Source organism: Muntiacus reevesi, chromosome 14, assembly GCF_963930625.1.
Source record: "Muntiacus reevesi chromosome 14, mMunRee1.1, whole genome shotgun sequence".
Taxonomy (NCBI): Eukaryota; Metazoa; Chordata; class Mammalia; order Artiodactyla; family Cervidae; genus Muntiacus; species Muntiacus reevesi.
This window is the reverse complement of record NC_089262.1, coordinates 61,351,366-61,363,402: the sequence shown is the minus strand read 5'-3', so window position 1 is coordinate 61,363,402 and position 12,037 is coordinate 61,351,366. Positions and strand designations below refer to the sequence as shown.

At 42.9% G+C, this 12,037-nt stretch overlaps 2 protein-coding genes across 5 annotated transcripts in view; one reads left to right on the top strand and one right to left on the bottom strand.

Moving 5' to 3' along the window:
* Positions 1-4,567, top strand: part of GFM2 (GTP dependent ribosome recycling factor mitochondrial 2) — a 49,434-nt gene extending 44,867 nt beyond the window's left edge. For all 4 annotated transcript variants that reach the window (XM_065905193.1, XM_065905196.1, XM_065905194.1 and 1 more), the window contains 2 exons: positions 3,486-3,668; positions 4,114-4,567. In XM_065905193.1, the coding sequence (XP_065761265.1) occupies positions 3,486-3,668; positions 4,114-4,242 (312 nt within the window). In that variant the 3' untranslated portion in view covers positions 4,243-4,567. The remainder of the gene's footprint in view (positions 1-3,485; positions 3,669-4,113) is intronic.
* The window catches only part of LOC136146352 (beta-hexosaminidase subunit beta-like), a 32,190-nt gene continuing 24,693 nt past the window's right edge, over positions 4,541-12,037 (bottom strand). Inside the window, exons 8-14 of the mRNA XM_065905203.1 lie at positions 10,526-10,706; positions 9,819-9,905; positions 7,325-7,397; positions 6,342-6,516; positions 5,276-5,366; positions 5,014-5,118; positions 4,541-4,715 (exon numbers count right to left, since the gene is read on the bottom strand). Coding sequence (XP_065761275.1) covers positions 4,655-4,715; positions 5,014-5,118; positions 5,276-5,366; positions 6,342-6,516; positions 7,325-7,397; positions 9,819-9,905; positions 10,526-10,706 — 773 coding nt within the window. The 3' untranslated portion in view covers positions 4,541-4,654. The remainder of the gene's footprint in view (positions 4,716-5,013; positions 5,119-5,275; positions 5,367-6,341; positions 6,517-7,324; positions 7,398-9,818; positions 9,906-10,525; positions 10,707-12,037) is intronic.

Below are 12,037 nucleotides of genomic sequence, written 5' to 3'. Positions count from 1 at the left end.
ACTCTGGTTTTGTAGGTGACTGATGTGCATTAAAACACTTGCTTTTATCACCATTTTCTAGTATTTTGGACTGGGTTTGAGATGTGGTTTTCTAGTCTTATTTGAATCCATAATTACAAAGTTAATTTAAATATCCTAAGTCCCTGATTTAGGAAGGCTAAACTTGAAAGACTTTTTCATGTGAGTTCAAATTCATACTTCTTAAGAGTTTTCATTTTAAAAAATACCCACTTATATTTTCAAAAATAAAATTATTTAAATATTGTTTTCTGGAGCATATAGTTAGAAATATTGTCTGTAAAGTGGTCATGATGAAATTGTTGAAAACATTTACCTTCCAATAGTTCTTAAACGTTCCACCTGACTTTGGTTTTAGTATTCAAATTACCGTAACCTGAAAGATGATACAGTGCTTCTAAGTTAACCTCAAGCCCCAGTATTTTGGCCAGTCCTTCAGAATCTAATACCCCTTGGTTAAGCTTCCATTAAGACCATAGTAGAGAATAAGAATTAACTTTACGAGGCCTCCACTTAATCTTTAGTTTTAATTCATTACTTTAAATACTACTAATGGAAGTACTCTGAGCCTTGTGAAATTTCATCTGGTGGGGAAACTCCTTGCCTCTGCTGATGAGAAGTTAATGATGCTTCATATAGTTATTGAGCCATCTATGTTGCACTTATAGTGCACTGGGATCTGAGGGAGTACAATAAGATGCATGTTTTTCTTGACCTAAATGAGTTTATCATTTAGAAGGAAATTAAATACAGCCAAACAGTCAGAATATTAGACAGAATGGTATAAGATTCACAGAAGCTGAGAAGTGGGGAATTGGAGCACGGTTCTTGGTGTCAGCTGCTATTTGGCACCTGCCAAGAGCGCTGGCAACCCCTGAACAAGGGCGTCTCCGTCGGCCTCTGCAGAGGCTGAGCCCATGCTGCCACAGCTCTCGACCTGCAACACCCCGGGGAGTTCAGGGTGGAGCGCGGCGTCCTCGCTCCAGGGAACCTGCGGGACAGGTCTTTAGATACTTGGATGTTTTAGGAACTGATTTCAAGATTCCAGTCCTTGCATCTCCTCTTGCCTAGAAAAGCACTAAATCCCTTTCTGAGGACCTCAGATCCTCCTGGAGAGCAGAAAACCCTTTGTAAAATGAGTGCTTAATTGTATTGAACTCCCCCTTCACCAAAATCTTATGTATTAACCTTACCCCACTGCCTCTGCAGAGCAGTCTCTCAGAGCTATCTGAGGTGCTGTCTCCCAGGCTGCAGTTTTCATTTTGCCCCAGATGAAATCTAACTTGCATCTTTTTAGTCAACATTGGAAAGAAGTTAATGTTGCTGAAATTCAGCCTCTGTTCACAGCTGCTGAATAGAAACATAGAGACAAGAGTTTTCAGTGAAACAGGAGAGAAGCTTTTATTGCTTTGCCAGGCAAAGGGGCCCTGGTGAGCTAATCCCCTCAAGACTGTGTGAGCCACCCTGAAGAGACAGGGAGGAGTTTATAGTGTTTCAGCAGCAGGGTGTTTCAACCGGTCTACAGTCTGTGTTCTTGGGGTTAGCAGTTTTCATCGAGAGGGTTTTGCTTCCTGAAAAACAGTTTACGTGTGTTAAGCCTTTATATCTTTAAGGGAACTGTGAGTTTGGTGATCGTTAGAATATAGGAGGGACTGGAGTCTGGAGAGCCTCAGGGAATAGACCAGATCTGAGCTAGAGTATCAGCAATAGGAATATAAATCTCACAGCTCACGTTGGGGAAACAGGAAATCAGAGATGCATATCCGGGTAACCTGCCGACTGGTGACGCCGCCAGCAGAAAGGAGCGAGCAGGCAGGTGTTTGGGAAGGAAGCAGTGAGATCAGTCTGGGGCATCCTGGGTTGCTGCGAGACACTCAGACATCATCCCAGAGCAGCCCAGTGGGTTACAAGGAGCACCCAAAGACTGTGACCCGAGTACAGCTTAGCGTTTCTGGGAAGCTCTGTAGAAGCAGTTTTTGATGCTCTATAACTACGCAGAGTCGCCAAGGAAAACGCTGTGAAAAGAGGCCTGAGGACAGACCCACGAGCACAATGCCTCCTGTTCAGTCACACAGAACTCTGACCTTTCCTTAGATGCAGCATTACTCCTCTTAATTTTTAGCCTTTTCCCACTCCAATATGTTATTCAAAAAGATACACTGTGAAGTGGCAGGAAGCTTTGGGTAAGAATTGCAAAAACACACAGGATGTGTTTAGTTGTTTCTGTGTCATTATTTTTTGTAATGTTTTCATTCAAGGATTATTAGATACTTTTTGACTAATTTGACTCATTTCAGTTGGTACTGATTTGAAAGGCTTAATCAGCTGCAAAGAACTGAAATTATGCTTTTACTATACATATGTGTGCTATGGTTTTCTGAAATGTCTACAATAAAGAGAATATACTGATGTTTTTACAAATCTGCCCATTTTTCATGATCGTGAACGTAGGAGGGGGAGGGGAAGGAGGAGGCGCAGAGCATTACTGGACAATAGAGGCGGTGGTACCGCCGGTCCTGAGTGAGTGGGGGCAGGCGAGCAGAGAGAGGATGATCAGCCAGAGGCAGATAAAGGAGAGGCCACATTCCAGAGCCCTTGCTCTTTGATCTGGCTTCCACTGCTAAATCCAAGATGATTATATCCCACCAGACAACCAAACAGGCTTAGAATATATGGGAAATTGTTTTATTGTGTTTTAACTCTGGTAGGCCGGAGAAGTAGGTTACCTATTAAAGCAGATCCATCAGTAGTTACAGTGCTTGCAAACAACCTCCAAATCCATGTACCAGTTTGGCTGATGGAATGATGCTATGCAGACAAAATCTGACTAGGACCCGGACCCCAATATATTTTTATTCCTCTCCTGCTTCCCCAGTTTTTGTCCACTTCCTATTTGCCTGATGCTGCTTTAGCTTTCTTCAGTTTCTGTATCTGCTTGTTCTTCTTGGCCTTTGAAATCTAAAATTCTGAACAGAATTCTGTTTGTCTTACACTGAGAATATGTTTCTGCTTACTCCGTTTTTACCTCTCTCCTTCATTTCCCTCCTTGATTGCCCTGACTTGTAGCATGGACTGTAACTATAGGTTTCAAAAATAAAAGAGGGGATATATGAAGGAAATATGTCTTCGAGAGGGGAAAACCATTTTCTTTCCCTTGTGTCTCTGGGCACATGTTCACAGGTATTCTACCTAATCAGACTTTACCAAGTATCCTCTTGCAACACATACGTGAAGGTAGGAGCAAACCCTACATGAGGTCTCAGGTATACTGTTGGCGTGCATGTACGAGCAAACGTTGACGTTTTGGACTTCTTATAAAGAGTGTTAAGGCAGGCTTCTGTCTTTTTGCTGGAGGCTCTGTGCTTAAGAGTATGGACAGTATTTAAGTTTTTATGAATCTTCCCTTCATAACAGAAGTCTGATCTGCAGTCTGAGGAAGAGGAGTTAACATCCTTTAATTCCTTTAGGCTCTGAAGAAAGCTGAAAAGCAAATTCTGGAGCCCCTGATGAATCTTGAGGTGACAGTGACAAGAGATTACCTCAGCCCTGTCCTAGCAGACCTGGCACAGAGAAGAGGGAACATTCAGGAAATCCAGTCTCGCCAAGACAGCAACGTTGTTACTGGGTTTGTTCCCTTAGCAGAAATCATGGTAGGTGCTCTGTGACTAAATCTGCATATTTTACATAAATTGCTGGAGAAATCCCAGGGGTCATATCAGCACGGGTGTGGATGTGTGGCGGAGGGCTTCCCAGCCCTGCACAAAGTTTGAGGTGGGCTCTACCAAAATGTGTCAGCCTAAATGACCATTTCTCCATCCTGAGCACTTATTTACGTCTGCTATCGCTGGCTCCCAGCCAGTTCTTCCTGCCACTCTTTGCCCCGCCAGCCTCTCCTGCTCTAGGACAGGCATCTGAGCGCCAGCAGAGCCTTTTACCAAGCGTTGGGGCTGGGGAATACTTCTGAAGCATACCCCCACTCCTGGTTTTCTGTCCTCACAGTACTTAGCAAGTTTTTCCTGATAATGGCCAAAAGATGGTCGGAGAGATCTGAGGCTTAACTTTGCAGAGATAACTAACTTAATTTATTTTGATTAGGGTTATTCAACTGTGCTTCGAACGTTAACATCAGGCTCAGCTACTTTTTCCTTAGAGCTGTCTAATTATCAAGCCATGAATCCTCAAGACCAAAGTACGCTGCTCAGCCAGAGAAGTGGCTTGTCCTAAGTCCTTGGAGAGAAACTCAGGAGCACCTACCCACTTCGTTTTCAGTAAGAACACTTTAAGGGAGAACTTGAACAGACAGTGGCACTGGTCCTGGCCATTCTACTTTATAGCATGAGAAACGTGCTGTGATGTTGAAGGTTAATGTACCTGAACTGTATTGTGTATCTAGGAAATTATTACTGTTGGCAGTTTAGATTCAGTCTTTTGGAATACACTGAGTGATGGGTATCACAAGGGTTTTGGTTGGCTGCTTTTACGCTTCTCTCACAAGAAAGATGTCAGTATAATAAGATGGAGGTTCAATCAATAAAAAGATATTTTATTCAAAAACATGATTTTTAAAATCAGGTTGATTGTAGTAAGGATTGACTGTGGGCTCTTTTCCCATATTTTCTTCTGTTTCAGCTCGTTTTTACATTCTGCCCTCATGGTCACAATAGCCAGTAAAGAGAGGTTGTGCAGCTATTCCCCGTCTGTAGGACAAGTATAAACAAAAGATGTTTTAGACTGATGGAATTCACCTCTGTCTTAAGAAACTGAGTAGCTCAAGTCAGAATCACTAAACCATACCACAAATTACTGAGGAGAGATTCATAATTCATGGAGAAACAGTTGCCGATTTTTCCTAATTAGATCACTACCTCTTAAGTCACGTACATTTCTGTTTATAGCAGAAAGAAGAAAATCCCAATAAGCTAGCTAACACTAAAATAAGGCTAAAAATCACCCGGTACTAAACGTATCCTAGCCTGACAAATAAATGTGTCTTACTTGACCATTCTGCAGCGGTGTCTGGTCAGTCTCCTGTAGGCATCCTCTAGGTCTGTGACTTCTGGGGGGCTCCACAGTCTCTCACCAACAGCACTCGCCCGAGGCCTAAAATTTAAACCACATGTCCCCCAAGGCAGTTTAAATTCATGTTTTCTTCAAGAAGCAAACCACACACTTGGGCAAGTTTCTAGTGCTCTCCTGCTTGGGTGGAGAAGAGAAACTCAGGCCCCTTAATTCACATGTTCCTCCTCAGATTCCATACCATAATCTTGGAGTGAGGTTAGTCGCATCCACATACTCTCCCCACAGACAGGCTTCTCCACCAATGACAAGCTGTTTCTGTTCCCGAGTACCTAGATTACAATCAGTGGTTAAGTCAGGTAGGTGCAACTTGAGGCTCGCATACAGAGGCGGTGCTGATTTCCAGTGTTAGCCTGGGGCACGGTTTCTCTCTCGGAGTCAGGAGGACCTTGGGAGAAGTTCACAGCTGTGGCACAAAAAATGGTGGGAAACTTTATTGCCACAACTGACCCGGTGGTTCACAGAGTATTTGTTAGCGTGTGTCGACTAATGTAGCAGGCCAGTAGTAAAGAGACCATTTTATTTTGGTTTTATGCAAACTTATTTGGACACCAGAAGCACTTCCCCTGGTTGCCTGCGAACAGTGTGCCAAGGAATGCAAGGTGGACTATGCTAGTGACCACCACTCCTGCCTTCAGTACCTTTCTTTTGGTATCAAAGAAGCTAGGTATCTACAGTAATTATGACTTTTTGATTTTCAGAAAATGCTTTTAGAGAAACAGTTCCTGACAGACTTGCAGTTTTCATACTTTGTAAACACCGGAACACTTTTCCTCAAAGGAAATTATAAAAGTCTAGTGTACAAAACTGGACAAAGCAGAACTGTTTTTAAGGGGGTTTGAGAGCCCGGAGCCCCACCACTCAGACATGCCCATCCCCAAGGATGCCTCCTCCTCAGAACCTGGAAGCCACTGAACAGGACACGATCCCTACTTAGGTGTCTGACATCGCAGAGAAAGCTCAGAGGAGAGACAAGGCTCATGCAGTCAGGCATCCTTAAATGTATGGTGACAAGATGTGTCAGTGTAAGGGAATCTTACTTTTGAAGTTCTTTCATTAGGAAAGAATACAGTTTCTTTCACAAAGTTTAAAATGATACTGAGTTCAGTCTGTTGGATTACACACAAGGAAAATCAAGGATCAAACATAAAGGGAGGATAATAGGTGGTACCTAGGTAAAGATTCCCAGAGGGAGGGGAGGGGTTGAAAAACCTAACGTGTCCACTAAGGGTCATTGCTTCACTTACCCTCAAAGTCAAGAGGCTCCACAGAGTAGTAATGTCTCCAGTCTTGTCCGTAACTGATCACATCTAAGTACCAAGGAGCAGAAATGATCACAGGGAAGCCAGCTGCTGTAATGTTATTTAGTTCCATAGAGAAGTTGTCCATTTTCCATACTTGAACTACTGTGCCTGGTATAAGCTAATAAAGTTACAAATTGAAGTACATATTATTAAGTCTGCAACTACAGCAGATGAAAGTAAAAGTCTAAGACACTGTACCTAATAACTAACTCTTTAAGATCCTTGACAAAGCAACGTTTTCTTCTTTCCCCTTTCTTCTTTAAGGTAATATCTAATGCTGTTGTAATAAGGACTTGGACATTTCATCAAACCTTAAGGTTTGATATTTAACTTTTTCCCTTTTGTCTATATACAATACCATGTGGGTATAATGAATTGAAGCTTTAGTCCCATTTGTACCATGCTATTTTACTTTGGAACTTAGAGGATGCCACTAACCCTTTTGGAAAGATAATACAAGTAGCTGGACTTTCAAATTTTCAGTTGCCCCAAAGGAAAATAAAGAATTCTGATTATGTCAGAGAGAAATGCCATTTAAAATAAAAAGTGTACTTGACATTGATACTTAAAACGAAGGTTAACAGCAATACAGACTCATTCTTATCTGTTTGTTCTGCCCTTCTGAAAAATGGAACATTTTTCAAAGTACTTCAATTTGTTACTAAGAATGAGATGGAGAGGGAGGAGGGGAGATGGGAGAGATGAGGAGGAGGCAGCACTGAAGAATGAAGCAAATGGAAGAAATCAAATAAATACCATGATCACTGGTGTCAGCGTGCGGCTCTTGCCTAACAGCAGGTTAAACCGAAAGGTAAGCTGACTTCCCCCAACACTACAGGGAAAGCTTAGAGTTCCTTCCATCCAAGGTGTTAAGAGTATTAAGTCTCATATTACCAGAACCACACGCAGTATTAGTAACCTCTCACCTTGCCTTCATCATCATAAACCTCTTGCCAGACTATGGGTCTCTTGTTCATGGGTGAAATCATATCCAAAACCCTACCATTGAAAAAAATTACAAAGTTATTTCAGATCACAAACTTAGCAATGTGTGTAAAGAATGCACATTTTATACCAAAGACTGCAACACCGACAGATGCCTTTCAGTATGCGCATGCGAAGCTGCTTCAGTGTCCGACTGTCTGCGACCCCATGGATTGTAGCCCACCAGGTCCTCTGTCCATGGGATTCTCCAGGCAAGAACACTGGAGTGGGTTGCCATTCCCTCCTCCAGGGGATCTTCCCAACTCAGAAATCAACCCCATGTCTCTTGCGTCTCCTGCATTGGCAGGCAGGTTCTTTACCACCAGCGCCACCTGGGAAGCCTTTCAGTACAACACAACTCTATAGCAGAACAGTTGGTGGTAGCCCCTGTGGTTCCTTCTTTCTGACATAACAGGAGGGTTCAACAGTCATTTGCAGAATGAATCAGCTAAGCATGCCCCAAAGATAGGACGATGTGGCAACTCATAAGGAAGTGTACAAACAGCAATCTTGGATAATCTCATGAGTACCTTAGAATAAAGGAAACTAGAAACCATCCTGTGACAGCACCTAAATAACTTCCAACAGTGCTGACAATCAATTCACAAATTATCTCCTGATATCCAGACAACGCTGGGTGTTATGCAGGATTAAAAAAAAAAAAATCAAGAAAATCAGACTGCATCATGCAAAAGGCTACACAGGAAAAGGCTAGAATCTGGACCTGCTCAATGCAAGGGTTGGCAAACTACCCTGCAGAATGTTTTTGTGTGGCTCATGAGCTGAGAATGGTGTTTATATTTGTAAAGTGAAAGTCGCTCAGTCGTGTCCAACTCTTTGCAACCCCACTGACTATACAGTCCATACAATTCTCCACGCCAGAATGTTAGAGTGGGTAGGCTTTCCCTTCTCCAAGGGATCTTCCCAACCCAGGGATCAAACCCAGCTCTCCCGCATTGCTGGTGGATTCTTTACCAGCTGAGCCCCAAGGAAGCCCCTTTTTACATTGGTAAAGTGAACTGAAGTCGCTCAGTCGTATCCACTCTTTGCAACCCCGTGGTAAAGCACTGTTTAAAAAATATTTTTAAAGTATGCAGCATGCTTGCTCAGTCATGGCTAATTCTTTGCGACCCCATGGACTGTAGCCCACCATGCTCCTCTGTCCATGGGATTGTCTGTCGGGTGGAGAGGGAGGTGGGAGGGGGGATCGGGATGGGGAATACATGTAAATCCATGGCTGATTCATGTCAATGTATGACAAAACCCACTGCAATGTTGTGAAGTAATTAGCCTCCAACTAAAAAAAAAAAAAAAAAGAATAGAACACAATCTAAAAAAAAAAAAGAATACCCAAGTAGGTTATGATTTACTCTTCCAGGGGATCTTCCTGACCCAGGGATCGAACCCACATCTCATGCACTGCAGGCAGATTCTTCACTGCTGAGCCATCGGGGACGCCCATGAAACCACATGTGCCCCGTGAAGTAGCCAACACTTACTGTCTGGCTCTTTACAAAATAAGTTTACTACTGTTTACCATAAGGCAGTACTGTCGAGTAGATCTTTATCTGCAGGGATGGGAATGTTCTATATGTGCACTTTCCAATATGGTAGCACTAGTGACATCTAGCTGTTGGCTGCAGAGCATGTGAAATGTGGCTAATGTGACTGAGGAACTGAATTTTTAATTTTCTTCAAGTACAATTTAAATACAAACAGCCACATGTGGTTGTGGCTGCCATACCAGATAGCACAGGTATAAAGTAAAAGCAGTGCTGGAGTTGACAAAATGAATTCCAGGAGCTAGACGGTGACGAAGCCTTCACAGGGTAGCCTGGGTTTTCAGCTGAGTTCACAGAACAGGTAACCGTTACCACCCTATGTCTCAACAGTTACTGCAGAAGGATTAGAGTCACCATGTTACTGATTTAGAGAGAATAATGGGTATTGCACCCTCCTTTATGATTTTTATCTGTACTTTGTGTAACAAAGATTATAACATGTACACTTTGAAAAGGAATGGAGAGAAAATGAGAATATAAAATAGTACTAAATAAGAGCTTCAGTTCAATCACTCAGTCGTGTCCGACTCTCTGAGACCCCATGGACTGCTGCACACCAGGCTTCCCTGTCCATCACTAAATCCCAGAGTACTCAAACTCATGTCCAGCGAGTAGGTGATGCCAACCAACCATCTCAGCCTCTGTCTTTCCTCCCGCCTTCAGTCTTTCCCAGTATCAGAGTCTTTTCAAATGAGTCAGCTCTTCGCATCAGGTGGCCAAAGTATTGGAGTTTCAGCTTCAACATCAGCCCTTCCAGTGAATATTCAGAACTGATTTCCTTTAAGATGGACAGGTTGGACCTCCTAAATAAGAGCTTAAACTTTTACAAAAGGCACTGATGAAATAAAAACAAGTAGGCTTTCAAGTAACTTACATCTGCATATAGAAAGATTGTAGTTTCTTAAAATTTTTGCCAAAGCCTTTGTTCGTCATGAAATTCAGGACTGCTGGATTGGACTCCCTTAAACAGAAACAGTGATTAAAATTTCATTAAAAGTTCAATATGCCCAATCTTTTAAAGCAACATATATCCCCAACATCATTTATACACATGGAAATGTATTAAAGTTGTAAAGAGTAAAATAAGCCCAATTATGCCTAAAATAAGCCTAATTATACCTAAAAAATAAGCCTAAAATTTAATTATGAGTTATCTTACCTTTCCACTGCAAATAATTTTTTTAGAAGGTGATATCCTATAAAAATGGCTTTCCCTAAACTCCCATGTCTTTCTTCCATCTCAGGCTATTTGCACAGAAGACTTTCACTAGAAAAATCTCTCCCACTTCATCATTACCCTCTTCACTAAAGCTATTCTTGTTCTGTATTTAGTTTTTTTTTAATTCCCATTTTCTTCTGCATCTTAATTCTTCCTACAGGCTTCTGTCAATAGCATCCGTATGCGAATTATGTAAACAATTCACCCTCTTAGGAGTTGTGCTGCCAGATTAACACCTCACAGAGATGTTCCCCCAAGTCTTCCCTTTTGCCAGGGACAGCTCTACACTTACTTCAAAGATAACAGGTTTTAGAAAGGGGCCTTTGGGGGGGGGGGGGGGGGCAGTTAACAGATTTTCATACCAACAATCAAAATTTACTTCATCTCCTCCCAGATGAATGAACTCATCTGGAAACACAATACTAATTTCTTTGAAAAGTTTGGACAGGAAGCTGTAAGTTGAATTCAAAATAGGGTTTATAGGTCCAAAGGTCCCAGATGGCTCTGTTGCATGATAACATGGAGTCAGGACGTCTTTCTGGCCTAGAAGGAAACATGGAGAATCTTTGCTGAAGTCGTAGTTCCGTCACAAACACAAGACTTTGCACATGATTATACTACTTTATTTTGTTGAAGATATATATAAGAGATTTTATACAGAAAAAGATAAGCGTGTTTACTAAGAGTTACTTTGGTAATTTCTTCAGATAAGAAAAGGGAGAACTAATTCCTGAATACTGGCCCTGTCCCGCTTTCTTTCCATTTCCATCAGCCTCTCTGAGATTTTATCCATTTCAGATACTATCTCAAATATTTAGGGCTCCCAAATCTTCAGCTTGCCCCAAGCCTTTTCCTCAAGTTTCAAACTGTATTTCAAATTCCCTGCTGAACACAATTAGCTTCACGTCAAATATACTCCAACAGGGCTTCCCCGGTGGGTCAAAGGAAGAGAATCTGCCTGCCAACGCAGGAGACACAGGTTCGATCCCTGGTCTGGGAAGATCCCGTATGCGGAGCAAGTAGGCCCGTGCGCCACAACTCCCGAGCCCGCCTGCCATGAGCAGGGGAGCCCCCACGCGCTGCAACCAGGGAAAAGCCTGCGCAGCTCAGAGACCCAGCACAGTCCAAATAGATACAATTAAAAAAATACAATCCAGCAGAAACCAAAGTCTCTGCCCCAAACTCCTTCTGCAGCTTCCCAATTTCCACATTCTGGTCCGCGAGCCCCCATCCCACCGAGTCTCTCGTCCCCTCCTGCTGGAGTCAGCCAGTCGCCAAGTTTTAGAGATGAGAAGTCTCAGAATGAGATGTTCTATAACTTGCCCAAGGTCACTCAGTTTACAAATGTAAGAAAATGAAAAGTGAAAGTGCTAAGTCGCTCATTCGTGTCCGAATCTTTGCAACCCATGGACTGCAGCCTGCCAGAGTCCTCTGTCCACAGAATTCTGTAGGCAAGAATACTGGAGTGGGTTGCCATGCCCTGCTCCAAGGGATCTTCACCTCCCAGGGATAAAACCTGGGTCTCCAGCATTGCCGGCAGATTCTTTACCATCTGAGCCAACAGGGAAGCCTAAGTGTCAGAAGCAGGACTCCAATCCTAGGCAGTCTAGCTCCAGAAGCAGTTCTTAAGCACCCAGCAGTGAAGAATCTACCTGCAATGCAGGAGACCCCAGTTTCATTCCTGAATCGGAGAGATCCCCTAGAGACCCTTCTCCAGTACTATCCACTGGAGACAGGCTACCACTCCAGTACTCATCGGCTTCCCTGTGGCTTTGATGGTAAAGAATTCACCTGCAATGCGGGAGACATGGGTTCAATCAGGGGTTGGGAAGATCCGCTGGAGAAGGGCATGGCAACTCTCATGCACTGTCCAG